General features: G+C 50.6%; 1 protein-coding gene across 1 annotated transcript; it reads right to left on the bottom strand.

Annotated features, from left to right (window-relative positions):
• Nucleotides 1–2411: 2411 nt before the first annotated feature.
• GUCA1A (guanylate cyclase activator 1A) lies at nucleotides 2412–9077 on the bottom strand. The gene is made up of 4 exons (XM_004044011.5): nucleotides 8627–9077; nucleotides 4052–4201; nucleotides 3586–3679; nucleotides 2412–3238 (listed from the first exon to the last, which is right to left on the bottom strand). Exons 1-4 carry the CDS (start codon nucleotides 8825–8827, stop codon nucleotides 3078–3080), a joined length of 606 nt encoding a protein of 201 aa, XP_004044059.1. The 5' UTR covers nucleotides 8828–9077; the 3' UTR covers nucleotides 2412–3077.
• Nucleotides 9078–17594: the final 8517 nt, after the last annotated feature.

The following is a 17594-nucleotide window of genomic DNA, read 5'->3' as shown; positions in this document are numbered from 1 at the left end:
TATATATATATATATATATATACACACATCCAGGTGGGACACAGATATGCCCCAAATCATGAAGAAGGTATGTGAATGACATCGAGGGATGTCCTAATTACATGCAGACACCTTCCCAACTCTGACCTTCGGGATTTCCCGACAGGCAGCCAGCCAAAGGAACAGAAATGTCAACTCCCTTTTTCTTCCTGGCTGCGCACGGCACCAACCTCTACCTTCCCTCCATGTCTGTCACTCAGTCTGTGGCTGACTTCCTTGTCTGGGGAGGGCTAAGTGATAGGACATGAGCAAAATGCACCCCCTCATCCGCCCAGTGGGGCACTCTCTGACTTGGTATTTTACTTATTTTTCCCCTCATTTTCTCCCTCCCACTCCTGAATGTATGTATGTATGTATGTATGTATTTATTTATTTATTGGAGACAGGATCTGGCTCTGTCACCCAGGCTGGAGTGCAATGGTGCAATCTCGGCTCACTGCAACCTCCGCCTCCCAGGCTCAAGCGATCCTCCCACCTCAGCCTCCTGAGTAGCTGGGACCACAGGTGCATACCACCATGCCCTGCTACTTTTTCTATTTTTTGTAGAGACAGGGTTTCACCATGTTGGGCAGGCTGGTCACGAATTTCTGAGCTCAGGTGATCCGCCTACCTCAGCACCCATCCCAAAGTGCTGGGGTTATAGGGGTAAGCCACCACACCTGGCTTCCACTCCTGAATTTTCATTTACTCCCCACACCTCCCCCACACCCAGCTGAAGTGAAGACTCAAAGCCCAGAAGAAAGAGCATCTTTGAAAAAATGGTCACAACTGCTCCAGCCTGTGTGTTTCCCCAGGTTCCTGTAGCAACCAGGTAGCTGTAATTCAGGGACAGAGCCAAGAAAACCTGCCTTGGACAGGTAGATCTCTGAGTTGGGTATTCTTTTTTTTTTTTTTTTTTTTTTTTTCTGAGACAGAGTCTCACTCTGTCGCCCAGACTGGGGTTCAGTGGCGTGATCTCGGCTCACTGCAAGCTCCGCCTCCCGGGTTCACGTCATTCTGCCTCAGCCTCCCGAGCAGCTGGGACCACAGGTGCCCGCCACCACACCTGGCTAATTTTTTTGTATTTTTAGTAGAGACGGGGTTTCACCGTGCTAGCCAGGATGGTCTCGAACTCCTGACCTCATGATCTGCCCACCTCGGCCTCCCAAAGTGCTGGGATTACAGGCGTGAGCCACCGCGCCCGGCCTGAGTTGGGTATTCTTAAAGCTGAGATGTGCAAAGATGCGGATGGGGCCCACCTGTAACAGACTGTCCCACTTCCCAACTGGTATCAGGTGTCACTGCAGCAAGAGGGATTTAGGTTAGACCAGGGATAGATTATTTGCAATGAGCGACGAGTCGCAGATCTGTGGGGAGCCATGGAACACCATATGTCACCAAGGAGGGGAAGTATAAGGGACTTGCGCAGGCTCTTCTGAAAAAGTATGGATTTCTTCTTGAGAAATGAGGATTTTTTGCAGAACCACCCACCCTCTTTCACTTTTTGGCCAACACTAAACCTTCCCAGAGTGAATGCATGCACATGCATTCAGATTCAGATCTACACTGTCATCTAAATATTCCACCCTTTTTTTCTTTTTATTTATTTGTTTATTTTTTTTAGACAGAGTCTTACTCTGTTGTCCAGGCTGGAGTGCAGTGGTGTGATCTCGGCTCACTGCAACCTCTGCCTCCCTGGTTCATGCAATTCTTCTGCCTCAGCCTCCCAGGTAGCTGGGATTACAGGAGCACACTACCATATCCAGCTAATTTTTGTATTTTTAGTAGAGACGGGGTTTCACCACGTTGGCCAGGCTGGTCTTGAACTCCTGACCTCAGGTGATCTGCCCACCTCAGCCTCCCAAAGTGCTGGGATTACAGGCATGAGCCACTGCTCCCGGCCCCCTTTTTTCTTTTTGAAGAGGGGTCTCACTATGTTGCCTGGGCTTGTCTTGAACCCCTCGGCTCAAGGGATCCTCCCACCTCAGCCTCCTGAGTATTGGGGATTACAGGCATTTACCACCACACCTGGCAAAACATCCCATCCTTATCTTGCCAGTAGGATTATAAATCTCTTGAAGAAGCTATGTTTGTTTGTTTTCCCTTACTGGAGTACTCCCTAAAAACAGATGTGGTGATTCTTACTGTTTTAAATTTGGTAAAATTTAAATCCCAAGGGATACCCCAAATTTGCACCTAAGAATGCTCCTGTCCACATCACACAGCCCCCCACATGTGACACATACAACACAGAGAATGCATCTCCAACCACCCCACATGCATCACATTCTTCTCTACGTTCGGCCCCGAAGCATTCTTTCCTGTTCAAAGTCAAAGGTCACCTCTGTGATGCTGCCTCTGAGTCAGACGCCTATAGGTGTCTTCTACAGAAATCTATTAATAACTTCTCTTAGCATATTTTATTATAATGATGTTTGTCTGTGTGTCTCACCATTAGCCTATGAGTTCCTAGAGGATGAAAACTGTCTTCTTTGTACATCTAACATCTAGCATTAGTACATAGTAGGCGCTCAGTAAATGCTTGTTGAAGGGAGGTGTCAATCAATGAAATGCAAAGCACACAAGTAGGCTCCAGGGTCCCCCAGGGCAGAAGGGATGTGTGATTGCAGCAATGGGATTGAAGCTGCAGCCACCGGATCTGCAGGATTCCATAAGAGGCCTGGGAAAGCTCAGTTCTGCCTCAGAGAGTCCACGTCCAGAAGAGCATGGACTGGAGAAGCTCAGTGGGGGAAAGCTGGGAAAAGCTGGGAGAGGAGTCAGAAGGGCTAGGGGGTCACCCGACAGCAGAGGAATGTTGAACAGTGCCCCCCAACAAGGAGTGCTGCCGCCAGCTGTCACTCAGAGGGGCCAGGAACCATCCTTCACTGTTCCTGGCTCTGGACTCCCACTTCTGCCTCTCTGCTGCCACCATGGACCCCAAAGAGGCGAGCTAAGCCTCTGAGTTCATTAGATTCTATCTAGGGTTAAGACAAGAACACCACCAACAGGCACCACCATACCACCCCACCCGCTAGTGCAGAAGCAGCCAGGCGGTGCGCTCAGCCGGCTGCCTCAGCGGCCTCGTCAGCCCCCTCCTCGTCTTGCTCGCCATTCTGGAGCCTGCGCACGATGCGGGTAAGGTCCAGGCTTCGTGTCAGTGTGTCCAGGAGCATCTGGTCCTTCTGGACGCCCTCTATAAACTCTTCTAGGGAGAGTTCCCCTGGGGTAGAGAGAAAGGGAATCAGGGGGAGGAGGGTGTTCATTTCTGCACTCCAGAGCACAGAACCGGGTTCTTGCCAGGGGCAGGGACAGAGCCCACGTGAGGAGAAGTCAGAGCCCCTGCTGCAGGTGCAGCAAGCAGAGGAACCCAGAGCCCAGATTCTGGTCCAGGGGCCCCTAAAAGCCAACTTTGTGGCTGGGGCAGAGGCAGGTGGAGGAAGTGACCAGCACGGAGGCCTTTGGGCCTCTCCTCCCTTCCTCACCCTCTCCTTTAGTGACCTTCCACCCCTGGTGACCCCACATCCATGGTGACCCCTCCGCTGGGGAGCCCCTCCTCGGCCCCCTCACCATCCCCGTTGACGTCAATCTTGGAGAACACTGTATCGGTGAACTCCTCTGCAGTCATGGTGCTATCGCTGCAGGGGTTAATGGCGCGAATGGCCTGGGAGGGAAGAAGGGGCAGAAGTGAGAGGGGCCCATCCTTATCCTATCTCAGGGGTGGGACTGGGGACGGTCAGAGCTTGTCCGGCTCCCAAGAGCAGTGAGGAGTAGAGTGCAGGGTACCCGGGGGCCTAGGCAGAGCTGGGACTCAAGAGTCAAACTTCTATCGTCTTTTGGTATTGATGAGGAAACTGAGGCCAAGGAAGGGAAGGAACGTGGCCTGGGTCACGCAGCTGGTGAGGGCCACAGCTGCTACCAGGATCCTCAGTCCTACATCCTGTCTCAATCCTGAGATTGTTGTTCTAACCCTGGGCTCTCGGCTCCGCGTCCCACCCCAGGCCGCTGCCCCCAGCCCTGGCCCGGCCCTCTGCACCTGGATGATGGTGAGCAGCTCATCGCGGTCAATGCAGCCGTTGCCATCTACATCATAGAGCTTGAAGTACCAGCGGAGCTTCTGTTCCACCTTCCCCTTGAGGACCAAGCTGAGCGCTGCCACGTACTCCATGAAATCAATGTAGCCGTCCTGGGCGAGGGGCGCGGCCGCCGTGAGCCCATCCGGGCCCCGCTCACTCCAGCCTCAGGCCCCGCCCATCATAACCCAAGGCTCCGCCCATCTCGGCAAGCCCCAAGAGACGCTGAGGCGAGACCCGGATCCTCGGAGATGCAGCGAGGGGGCCAGCCCTGTCTCCGCTGTGACCTATCTGTCTTCCTAGACGCCCTGTATAGCCCACCCTGCCTACTCCAGAGGCTGCCAATCAATTCTAATAAGCCAGCATCCACTGGGGTGTGAATGGCTGGCGCTGTCTGTTCACAGGCATCTGGGTTTTAGCGAGCGCTGCCTGCTTCCCTGTGATTGTCAAGCATGAGCCTTTCCAGTTAGGGGAAATGGGAGACGTGTGCGTAGGTGGGAGGAGGAAGAACTGCACCCCCAGGGATGGGAGCGTGGTTTGGGTGAGCTTTTGGGAGTTTCTCACCCTGCTGCCTGAGGGGCTGAGGCCCCCGGAAGGCCTTAAACACTCTGAACCCTACAGTGGGCTCATTCAGTCCCAACCCACCTCCCAGGACTGTCATCAGTACAGAGCCCAGAGAGGCCCCTAGACAGCACAGCTTGAATAAGCAAGAAAACTGCTAAAGAGGTTTCCTCTGGGGGAGGGGACACCAGGTGAGGATACTTTTGCTCTTCATTTTTTATCTTTCTGTATTGCTGGAAATTTCTACAATGAGCTGGATTGCTTTTGCAGGGTTTTTTTTTTATGTCTAAAAAGGGGCAATGGAAAAGGTGTGGATTTTTGTGCCAGAAAGATCTAAATCACCTTGGATAAGTCACATGACCTTGAGTCTCTGTATTCCCAGGTATAAAATGGAATGACAGTGTGCACTTTTCAAGATTGTGGTATGCATTAGATTCAATGAAAATATATAGCAATACTAACTTTTCTTAGTGCTCTCCATGGACTTCCTAGGCTGAGTGCTTTATTCATTTTACTCATTTAATCTCAAGCCACCCCCAAGAGGTGAATATTTTTGTCTCTAGTTTGAATGAGAAAGCCAAAGTTGAGAGAGATTAGGCCAAACAGCTAGTGAATGACAAAGCCTCTCCTAAATCATCCTATATCAGTACTCAAATGCAGATGGAGATTTACACTGATTTGTGTGCACCTGTGTGATTGTCAGACAAACCCAAGCCCAGACAAACATTTGAAGTAAGCAAAGCAAATGGCCTGTCCCCCAGGTTTCACTCCCCACTCACACTCTGTACTCCCCAGCCCTGCACATCTGGTGCAATACCCAAAGATACAACCATTTTTTAGTTTTTATTAGAAAATGGCAAACTTTTTCTGTAAAGAGCCAAAGAGTAAATATGCAGCTTTGCAGCCAAACACCCTCTGTCATTTTACGTGAAAGCAGCCATAGACAATTCTCTACGTAAATAAATAGATGTGGTGAGTTCTGATAAAACTTCATTTACAAAAACAGGCCTGTGTGCTGTCATTTGCCTATCCCTGTTTTATTTAACTCCTCTCTGTATCAAAACTTCTGGACAGGTGCAGTGGCTCACACCTGTAATCCCAGCACTTTGGGAGGCTGAGGCAGGTGGATCACCTGAGGTCAGGAGTTCAAGACCAGCCTGGCCAATGTGGTGAAAACCTGTCTCTACTAAAAATACAAAAATTAGCCAGGCATGGTGGTGGGCGCCTGTAATCCCAGCTACTCAGGAGGCTGAGGCAGAAGAATCACTTGAACCCAGGAGGTGGAGGTTGCAGTGAGCCGAGATCGTGCCATTGCACTCCAGCCTGGGTGACAAGAGCAAAACTCCATCTCAAAAAACAACAACAAAAAAAACACAAAACAACAACAACAACAAAAACTTCCCAATCCTGTGTTCCATCTCCTAGCCAATCTGCTAAACTGCTCCATGCTGATGACAATGGGTCAAGACAGTATTATGCAAAGTGTGATTGTGTACCATGGGTGTAGATGAGGCAGGTTGGGTGTTACAAAGTCACTCTTCATTTTAATATTTGCAGAGTTAAATTGATGTGTATTATAAAATAACTAGCCATTAAATTCCTGATTTCTCATATATTCATTCACTCATACAATGAATATTATTAAGCACCTGCCACAATCCAGGCACTGTTCTAGGAACCAGGGATTCAAGAGTGAACAAGACAAAAATCCCTGCCCACATGGAGCTCACATTCCAGCAGGGGGAGACAAGCGATAAACGTAATGGTGAAATGTTATTTAAACCTGGTATTGGAAGACGACAGGTACTTGCGGGGAAAGGTGGGGCTAGGAAATGCAGAGGTGGGAACCAGTCCCAGTTTTAAACAGAGTTTAAACCAGAAGATCACGGCAGGGGTTATGGAGGAGACGTCTAAGCGGAGACTTGCAGCAGAGGAAGGTGTAAGCCGAGCAGAATTCTGGGGGCAGAGAGGGTCCCAGGCAGCATAAAAGCCCTAAGGCGGGGGTGTGTGTGGAATAAGGGAGGAGGCCAGACTGCCTAGAAACAAGGGGTTGATTTACTTTCAGTGGGAAGACAAGGGTCAGGTTTGGTACAGTACAGGTGATGCTTGCATGGGACACACATTAAGACATGGTTGGCTCAGCGTGGTGGCTCACGCCTGTAATCCCAGCACTCTGGGAGGCCGAGGTGGGCGGATCACCTGAGGTCAAGAGTTTGAGACTGGCCTGGCCAACATAGTGAAACCCCATCTCTACTAAAAATACAAAAATTAGCCAGGCATGGTTGTGGGTGCCTGTAATCCCAGCTACTTGAGAGGCTGAGTGAGGCAGAAGAATCGCTTGAGCCCAGGAGGTGGAGGTTGCAGTGAGCCGAGATCATGCCATTGCACTCCAGTCTGGGCGACAGAGCGAGACTCCATCTCAAAAAAAAAAAAAAAAAGACATGATTAGGCAAATACAGGGTCGATGTGCCCCAGGGTTGCCCTCCCCCACCCCCACCGGCATCATATGTGTGACTCTAAGGGTCCTTCTGCAGACATGTCTTAACCCAAAGGGTTTTCTTAGCAGGTGAGAAGATGAGATATGTCGGTGTTTGGGGGTAAGGTGTGAGGCTCAACCATCCATTCGTCCTTCCCCTCCTGTTCAGGAGTTATTCCTTCTTCGGGAGCATTTTGAGTGTTGAATGTGATGATGCCATCCCTCCCAGTCTCTGTACACAGGCTCTGGACTCTGCTCACCTGCTCCCACTTCGGGAAAGCCCTTGGGCTCCCTCATACTACACCTGAGGTTGACACTCAAAGCCCGTAATCTACTTTGGTCCCTTATCCTTAAATATTAGTGAGTTTTAAATAGCCACTGAGCCCCAGCTTTCCCAAGAAGCCCCACCCATGATGGTGCCTGGACCTTCTGGGCAGCAAGGGAAGGAACCTCTCCCGGGTCTGCGGAGGACACGCGGCAGCGCCTCATTGCGTCCTCACTTTTCAAGTGAGGGGCCACAGGGCGGGGAGCCACGTTTGCAGATTTGGGTTCTTTCACAACTATGTCTTGACCAAATAGTTCCAAATGAATGGAAGATTTACTATGAAAACCAACAAACATCTTAACTAATGCTCCCGACATCCACGGCATCATGAATATACTGGGACTGAGAGGGGAAATGATGGGCTCAAGGTCACCCAGCGGATGAAAGCTAGGGACCCAAACCCACAGTCCCAAACTCACCTTTCAGTGACCCCTCTAGCTTATCAATTAGGAAGTCCTTACCTAATGCTTCCAGGTGGCTACTGGGGAGACACAATTTGACCACAGTGTGGACCTTCAGGCTCACTTGAGAAAAGGTGATATGAGGTCACTGGGTATTTTGAAGTTGGGAGCATTCTGGATTCTCCAGGGACCAGGCAACCCTGTCTGTCTCCAGTCCTCATGTCCACAGAACATTATAAGTGGCCTGCCCATGCCAGACAGCGAGGCTGGAGAATCATCATCTTGCTCCCTGCTCTCTGCCCCTCCGCCCACATCCTTGGGAGCTTCAAAGGGTGTTTGCAAAAGCACCACGTATAGGACCAGCACATCGCAGGTGTTCAATGACCATCTTGGAAGTGTTTACACTCGTTTTGGAGTAAACCAAGATATGCCTGTGGCAGAGGCGGAGGAAGCCATTGGATTCAGCCTCGGATTATACTAATGTATGGGCTTCTCTGTCTTGCCCTAGAAAGTGAGGGCAGGGACAATGTCTGATACATTTCTAACCCCCCAGTGCCTGATTCACAGTTGGTGCTCATTAAAGCACAAACATTAGATCCGTTGAAACCCTAGTGTCAAAAACCCACCTCTCAAATAAACAAATGACTGTATAAATGAAGTTGCTCCCCAGCGGACACTTCTATGCTCCTCTCTGCTCTTCCTCCCCACCAGCTGGTCAGGCTTCCAGAGGGGTCCCTCCAGCACTTCCCCTCCCTGCCACTGGGCCCCTGCTCACCTTGTTGAAGTCAAAAGTCTCAAACATCTGCTCCACGTACTGGCTGGCCGACGGGCTCAGGTTTTTGAGGCCGAAGAACTGGCGGAACTCATAGAGGGTGAGTTGGCCAGAGGGGCACTCAGTCATGAACTTCTTGTACCACTGGTGGCACTCGGTGCTGCTCAGCTCCTCCACTGACTTTCCCTCCATCACGTTGCCCATTGCTCAGGCCTTCAGGGGGCTGACGCCTGAGATGGACAGGTCCTGTTCGCTGCTCCTCGCCCAAAGGTGTCTTGGCCGACAACTGGGCCGTCCTCTCTCACAGGCCTGAGTCCTTCAGGCCTGAGCAAAGAAGGGCCTGATGGATCAGATGGTACCGGGAAATGTGGAGAGGAAGAGAGCAGAAGGAAGAAGATGATGGCCCACACTCAAACTCACAGATGCCAGAGAACTGGTGTTAAGAGTCCCCACTAAATCCTTGCAGCCCCAGGGGAGACTGTACCCTGGAGAAAAGAGTTGAAAATAGAACAAGGCTTAGAGAAGCAGAGTCCTTAGGATTACAGCCTTGAGCTGTAGGTGAGAGGATTTTTTAACCCAGTTTGCAATCTTCTAATCCCTTCTTACCACCACGGAGTGGGTGTCAGCTAGAAGCTGCTCTGATCCTATGACCTTTGTGACCTTCTTCTCCTGGTTTGAGTGGATTCACAGTGGTTTTGGATTCTGCCCTCAATCAAGGAATTGAGGTATACATGAGATAGAGCTGCCTTCTTGTCCAGAGATGGCCAACTGTGGGCTCTTGACAGGGCTGCTGTGTACAGTTATCCAGGCTGTGCACTGCACTTGGCCATCACAACTGAGGGGGTCCAATCATACCATGAGTGTGCTAACATTTGAGGGCACCTGGGTGGATGCAGAGTCTGTGGGCTTCCAAGATAAGCCTTGAACAGCCAGAGAGAACCCCCTCCTACATTAGCCTGCACCAGTACACACAGACGTGCACACACATACACACACTCATACACACTGGTCCTGTTCTGGCCACACTGTCATGTTCCTGAAGGTTGCATCTCTCCCATCTTGAGAGCCCTGAATTCATCCTTCCATCTGATCCTGAGCCTCACATCATCACCATCACCTACTAGGGGCACAGGGCAGGGGACATGGAGTGTGCGCCTGGTGCCCTGGGGTATGTGTGAGTGTGAGAGTGCAAGCACACAGGTGCATGGGTGAGCTGCTACCTGCTGGTCCTGGAAAGCTCCCAGGCCAAGCCTGGGGGCCTGTCTATGCAGCAACAGCTTTCTCTGATGCCTGGTGGGATGCGTACTCCCTAGCCACACACTTAAAAGCTGGCTCATTTATGGAACCAGCATTTGGGTGCGGGTGCACTTAACCTGGATGCTGCCAGGAAAGCTTAAAGCCAGCGCTTGCCCTGCCGTGTCTTTTTCTCTTGTTTGCCTTCCTCCTTTACATATGGGGCACACCCAGGTCTCCTAACTCATCTAGAGGGAACCACTGCCCATATTTCTGCTTTCCCCACCAGGGCCTTGGACACTTGGTCAAGTTGTGCACTGATACACAATTTATATGATTTATATAAATAATATATAATTACATGTAAATAGATTTATATAAATATACAATTTATACAATATATAACGTATATCAAATACACGTGCATACATATTTCAGAATGGGCTAGGTTATGCTACAGTAACAAACCACTCTAAAATCTCAGTGGCTGAAAACAACACGAGCTTGTTTCTTGCTTACATTACTGGCTGGGTGACCTTGAGCAAGTAACTTAACCTCTCTGGGCCCCAGTTTCCTCATTCTTAAAATAGGAATAATGGTGCCCATCTGATAGGGCTGTTAAGGGGAGTAAGTGGGGCTGGGCACGGTGGCTCACACCTGTAATCCCAGCACTTTGGGAGGCCGAGGCGGGCGGATCACTTGAGGCCAGGAGTACGAGACCAGCCTGGCCAACATGGTGAAACCTCGTTTCTATTAAAAATACATAAATTAGCCAGGCGTGATGGTGCACACTCCTGTAATCCCAGCTACTTGGGAGGCTGAGGCAGGAGAATCGCTTGAACCCAGGAGGCGGAGGTTGCAGTGAGCCAAGATCGCACCACTGCACTCCAGCCTGAATGACAACGCGAGACCCTATCTCAAAAAAAAAAGAGTATGTGAGTTAATATAAGAAAAGCATTTAGAACAAGGTCTGCCCCAGAGTAAGTGCCCCATAAATCTTGGCTATGATGTTATGATTTTGTATCTATTACAGCAGCATGTCTGATGTGCTGTTCACTACAATCTAGGTGCACTTATACTGCATCTTGGACACAGCAGCATCCCTGGGTTAGAGACAATCGTGCTCTTGTCCCTTTAGCCCCATTCACTCTGGGCCCTGGATGGCCAGAAGGGCTATGTGTAGGAACAGACATCCAACCTGCCTCACACAGGCCACCTACCAGCTGTAGTCAGGCCCTAGGGAAGGTGGAGGCCTTTGTTAAAGCCTTACCAGATCCAGGCTCACGCCTGTAATCCCGGCACTTTGGGAGGCTGAGGCGGGTGGATCACAAGGTCAGGAGTTCGAGACCAGCCTGGCCAACATGGTAAAACCCCATCTCTACTAAAAATACAAAAATTAGCTAGGCATGGTGGTGGGCACCTGTAATTCCAGCTACTTGGGAGGCCGAGGCAGGAGAATCACTTCAACCTGGGAGGCGGAGGTTGCAGTGAGCCGAGACTACGTCATTGCACTCCAGCCTGGGCGACAGAGAGAGACTCCATCTCAAAAAAAAAAAAAAAAATTGTTCATAATGAACATATGTAGCTCACAAAATCAAAGAGGATAGTTATTTTTGAAAAAGAGACAAACTGGGACTGTTTTACCTCTACTCCACATGAATTGATTGACGGAAGGTATATGGGGGTGGGGAGCTGGGTTCTCCCTGCTTCAGTCAGCTTCTCCACAACAAGTTAAGGGACGGGGAGAGAAGGACTCCTTCTGTGAACTTGCTTGGGGCCCAGCTGGAAAATGTGTCCTTGCCGAGGACTCTCAGGCCCAAGATTGGGAAATGAAGAGGTTGGGGACAAGGCAGCCGCTCATCTTTCCCTTTCTATTTAAATCCCTCTCACTCTTCATGTGTGAGTACAAATGCCACCTCCTCTGTGAAGCCTTCCCAAATCTCTCTCAAATAGCTTCCTCCCGCAGCATACTGACATTTTGCTTATGTGTTGTGACAGTTAATTTTAGGACTGGATGAAGGGATACCCAGCAAGCTGGTAAAGCTTTATTTCTGGGTGTTTCTGTGAGGGTGCTTGCCAAAGAGACTGGCATTTGAATTCATGGACTAAGTAAGGAGAATCTGCCTTCAGCCTATGTGGGTGGGCACCATCCAATTGGCTTAGGCCTGGACAGAAGAAAAAGGCAGGGGAAAGGTGAATTCTCTCCCTCTCTCTCTCTCTCTCCTGGAGCTGGGACACTCTTCTTCTCCTGCCCTTGGACTCCAGGACTTGCACCAGTAGCAACCCCTCCCCGCTCTCACGTTCTCAGTCCTTCAGCTTCAGACCCAGAGTTACACCATCAGTTTCCTTGGCTCTGAACCCTTTGGGCTTGAACTGAGCCATGCTACTGGCTTTCCTGGTTCTCCATCTTGCAGATGGCATATTGTGGGACTTCTCAGCCTCCATAAACATGTGAGCCAATCCCCCTAATAAATCCTCTCTCACACCTCTATATATAATCCTATTGGCTCTGTCTCTCTGAAGAACTCTGGCTAATGTGTGTGTTATATTAGTTTTCTATGTTGCATAACAAATAACCACAAAGTCAGCAGTTTTAAAACTACACACATTTATTATTATTATTATTATTATTATTTTGAGATGGAGTTTCACTCTTGTTGCCCAGGCTAGAGTACAATGACGCGATCTCGGCTCAGCACAACCTCCTGCCTCCCAGGTTCAAGCGATTCTCCCGCCTCACACTCCCGAGTAGCTGGGATTACAGGCATGCGCCGCCATGCCCCGCTAATTTTGTATTTTTAGTAGAGACGGGGTTTCTCCATGTTGTTCAGGCTGGTCTCAAACTCCCGACCTCAGGTGATCCACCTGCCTCAGCCTCCCAAAGTGCTGTGATTACAGGCATGAGCCACCGTGCCTGGCCACACATTTATTATCTCACAGTTTCTATGGGCCAGGAGTCCAGGCACAGCTTAGCTGGTCCTCTGCCTAGGGTCTCACGAGGCTGCTCTCAGGGTGTCACCTGGGCTGTATTTTCATCTGGAGGCTCAACTGGGGAAGAATCCACTTCCAACTTATTCAGGTTGTTGGCAGAACTCATTTTGTTGTGGCTATGTGACAAGGGAGCTGGCTTTTCACTTGACATTGCCTGGGGGACACACTCAGGTCATAGAGGCTGCCCTCTGTTCCTTGTTACACCAGCTTCCTCACCATGCTGCTTATTTCATCAAGTCAGCGAGAAGAGTCTCTCTGCAATCTGCTAAAGTCTATATAACCTAACATAATCCACAGAGAGACGTCCCATCACCTTTGCCATATTCTGTGGGTTAGAATCAAGTCACGGGCCTCACCCACACTCAAAGGGAGAGAATTTTACAAAGGCAGGAACAACAGGAGGTAGAAATCACTGGGGTCACCTTAGGGTCTATTATGACATTCCCTCTTCTACAATAACACGGACATAGCATTCATTTCTTTCCGGAAGTATTATATAGGCAACTCTTTCTTGCCAGCCTGCTCTAAGGAACCCGGCAAGCTCACAGAGGGTGGAGACCATTGTGTTATTTGTGTCTCGCCTGCCCCCAGCTCCTGGCACCACACATTCCACATAGTCGTGCGCTAGTTGTTCTGTTTGCCCGGCCCCCACTCATTCTCCACCTTTCTCCTCCAGCTCTGAGCCCCAAAGACTGACCCCACAGACTGCATCACCCAGACTCTGCTGCCCTCTTGTTTCAGGCTGGGTTCATCTGCTGAGAAGCTGGAGGAAGACTGGAGGGTGGAGAGGGAGAAGAGCTGGGACATTTGTTGTCCTCACTCCTCCCTGCCAGCTCAGGGTTGGGGCAGCGGTTATTTCCTTCCACCTTCAATCACCGCTCCTGCCATAGCTCTCTGGGCTCCTATAATCACGGCTCCCTCCCTTTGCCCCGCCAGGCATGATAAGGGCTTCCCTCTCGCTACTGTCTGGGTACATCACCATTCCCTTAACTATGCCCAGGTCTCTGTTAATAGTCCCCACATCAACTCTCCTAAATTACCTTTTTGAGAGTAATATTTGACTGACGGGCTTGAGCCCAGTAAAATATTGAGTGCGTGCATGCATGCACATATGATTAAAGAAAGAATTCTTGGGGCCGGGCGCGGTGGCTCACGCCTGTAATCCCAGCACTTTGGGAGGCTGAGGAGGGCGGATCATCTGAGGTCGGGAGTTCAAGACGAGCCTGGTCAACATGGTGAAACCCCGTCTCTACTAAATATACAAAAATTAGCCGGGTGTGGTGGCGGGTGCCTGTAATCCCAGCTACTCCAGAGGCTGAGGCAGGAGAATCGTTTGAACCTGGGAGTCGGAGGCTGCAGTGAGCTGAGATCGTGCCATTGTGCTCCAGTCTGGGCAACAAGAGCAAAACTTCGTCAAAGAAAAGAAAATAAAAGAGAAAAGAAAAGAATTCTTAGGCCGGGCAGGGTGGCTCACACCTGTAATCCCAGCACTTTGGGAGGCGGAGGCGGGTGGATCATCTGATATCAGGAGTTCGAGACCAGCCTGGCCAGCATGGTGAAACCCTGTCTCTACTAAAAATACAAAAATAAGCCGGGCATAGTGGTGCACGCCTGTGGTCCCAGCTACTCTGGAGGCTGAGGCAGGAGAATCACTTGAACCCGGGAAGCAGAGGTTGCAGTGAGACGAGATCGTGCCATTGCACTCCAGCCTGGGTGACAAGAGTGAAGCTCCAAATCAAAAAAAATTCTTGCCAGGTATGGTGGCTCACGCCTGTAATCCCAGCACTTTGGGAGGCCGAGGTGGGTGGATCATAAGGTCAGGAGATCGAGACCATCCTGGCTAACATGGTGAAACCCCGTCTCTACTAAAAATACAAAAAAAAAAAAAAAAAATTAACCAGGCTTGGCGGCGTAGTCCCAGCTACTCGGGAGGCTGAGGCAGGAGGATGACGTGAACCCAGGAGGCGGAGCTTGCAGTGAGCCGAGATCGCACCACTGCACTCCAGCCTGGGTGACAGAGCGAGACTGTCTCAAAAAAAAAAAAGAAAGAAAGAAAGAAAGAAAGAATTCTTAAAAAGCTAAAATTGGATGAAACTATGCTTGTTGAATAGGTGCACAAGTCCTGTGGGGTGGGTATTATTATTGCCACGTGAGACAAAAGGGGCTTGGGGCAGAAAATTTAAATCACCTGCTCAGGTTCACGAGCATTTTAGTGGTGGTACCAAAGTTTTCCCACCTCATCATCATGCTTTTCTCCTAAGCCTTCACATCCTGCAGAAGGGCTGGATAGAGCCAGGGGGACCCCACGAGCCCCTCACTCCAGCGCCATCTCCCTCAGTCCTCCCCTTGTGGCCCTCTGCCCAACAATTCCATTGACAGAGAGCTTGCTCCCTTTGAGGGAGGAGGGCCCCCACCCCTTGTCTCCAGCCCAGGGTGGGAATGGAATCCCCTGAGACAGGGATGCCAAGGCAAGGAGGACTGAGATCAACACCAAGGCCCCAAGGAAGCAGTATGCACAAGGTATGCGTTAGGGCACAGAGGGCCAGAGTACAGGTCACACAGCATACACAGGGAGGATTCCTGCCTTCCCTGGCTGCTCTACCTGCAGGAATCCCTCCTGGGACAGAAGCCAGATCAGAGGAAGAGGCTCCACCTGGCGGAATGGGGCCGAGGGGAGGGAGTGGATGGGGCAGCTGCAGAGAGGTAGGAAGACAAACCAGGAAGAGACAGGACGGGCAGTGATCCAGGCCAGACTAATCCCCCCCTAAGGCTGCCTGCTTGCCCCTCCACTCCACAGAAACACAGAAGGACCCTGAGCACAGGTTCAGTTGCCTCCTGGGCCTATCTCACTCAAAACAAGATGGTACCTTGGCCAGTTTCTTTAAAGGGTTTCTAAGGGCGTCCATGGAGGCTGCATTACCAAGGTGAACCTCAAGAGGGAGCCCATTCTCCAGGGTAGGGGAGGAGGCGTTTGTAGTGGGAGTGAAGACGCCTCATGGGGACCCTGCCCCTCACCCTACACAGGCTATAGGATCTGGAAGGGAAGGGACGGTTCCTGTTAATATCTTTGCATCTTAAGGACACAGCCCACAGGGTCTGTTGGGTGACTGACTGATTGAATGAGCAAGACTTCTAGTTATACATAGACTGAAAACTTCCACTTATCTCTGCTTCTTTTCAAAATCCCACTAAAATATGAATAAATGCATGTTTTAAAGACAAAAGGAGGCCGGGCGCAGTGGCTAACGCCTGTAATCCCAGAGCTTTGTGAGGCCGAGGCGGGCGGATCGCCTGAGGTCGGGAGTTGGAGACCAGCCTGTCCAACATGGAGAAACCCCGTCTCTACTAAAAATACAAAAATTAGCCGGGCATGGTGGTGCATTCCTGTAATCCCAGCTACCCGGGAGGCTGAGGCAGGAGAATCGCTTGAACCTGGGAGGAGGAGGTTATGGTGAGCCAAGATTGCACCACTGCACTCCAGCCTGGGCAACAAGAGCAAAACTCCGTCTCAAAAAAGGAAAAAGGGGCTGGGCACAGTGGCTCACGCCTGTAATCCCAGCACTTTGGGAGGCCGAGGCAGGTGGATCACCTGAGGTCAGGAGTTCAAGACCAGCCTGACCAACATGGAGAAACCCCGTCTCTACTAAAAATACAAAATTAGCAGGGCATGGCGGCACATGCCTGTAATCCCAGCTACTCGGGAGGTTGAGGCAGGAGAATCGCTTGAACCCGGGAGGCGGAAGTTGTGGTGAGCTGAGATCCCGCCATTGCACTCCAGACTGGGCAACAAGAGTGAAACTCTATCTCAAAAAAAGAAAAAAGAAAAGAAAGAAAGAAAGAAAAGAAAAGAGGAAAAAAGACAGCAGATACAGGGGTTCTAATAAAATTTTGGAAAACAAGACAGATGGACAAGTGGTAACTGTCTTTCTTATGAGAATGGAGAAAGTCGAAACCTAAATGCTTTCAAAGAGGAGGAGGCTGCGGAGCTCGGGACAAACCTATTCCTGCTGCAGGAATAGGGAGGCAGAGGTACCAGGTGCCCCTGAAGGCTGGGATGCAGCACATGTGGAGCAGAAAATAGGACTGGCCAAAGTTTGCATAAGGAACACTTAGCTTCTCCGATGCCCTCCGCAAGGCAGCAGAACAGGCATCTCCCGGCATCAGTCCCCTCCCGACCCTGATTGAAGGTTCTTCTGGAGATTTGGACCAGAGAGCCGCTAGTCTGTAGGCACAGCCTCAGGAAGAGACATGTGCCATTCTATAAATGGAGCGTTAAAAGAAAGTCTACATATGGAGAGTGAGAAACACCATGTGCCTTCCCCCACCCCAGCTCATTCCCGTGGCTGGCTCCTTGAACACTGATGACCAAGCAGAAGGAGAGACCTGGTACAGATGCCAGATGGTCTGAGGCCAGCCAAGGCTCATCAGGCATTTGAGGAAAACCTCTCACTCAAAAGAGAGCCTACAGCAAGCCAAGAGGAAAACGCGGATTCTATGCTGTTAGGGTTGCCTGGAGGGGTCTCCACTTCCCTCCACACTGCTTACCATCTTCTCAAAGAAAGGCCCACAGGACAGCCTGGCCTGTGTTGTGGGCTGCTTGTCGGGGTCTCTGGACACCTGTCTCTCCTTCCCACACCAACCCCAACCTCTCCTGCACAGGAATTATGCCCCACAGAATACACCACCATACCTACAGACGGACGAGACTCCTAGGAATGAAACCAGCTGAATTCACCCTGTGGTGTGC

The sequence above is a fragment of the Gorilla gorilla genome, chromosome 5, assembly GCF_029281585.2.
Source record: "Gorilla gorilla gorilla isolate KB3781 chromosome 5, NHGRI_mGorGor1-v2.1_pri, whole genome shotgun sequence".
NCBI classification, from domain to species: Eukaryota; Metazoa; Chordata; class Mammalia; order Primates; family Hominidae; genus Gorilla; species Gorilla gorilla.
This window is presented reverse-complemented; position numbering and strand designations above follow the sequence as displayed.

Coding starts and splice junctions, on each gene's coding strand:
- GUCA1A (XM_004044011.5), bottom strand. CDS start 8,827: ATGGGCAACGTGATGGAGGGAAAGTCAGTGGAGGAGCTGAGCAGCACC. Junction 4,202..8,626: donor AGACTTTTGACTTCAACAAG/GTGAGCAGGGGC, acceptor CCCCTCGCCCAG/GACGGCTACATTGATTTCAT. Junction 3,680..4,051: donor AGCTGCTCACCATCATCCAG/GTGCAGAGGGCC, acceptor CTTCCCTCCCAG/GCCATTCGCGCCATTAACCC.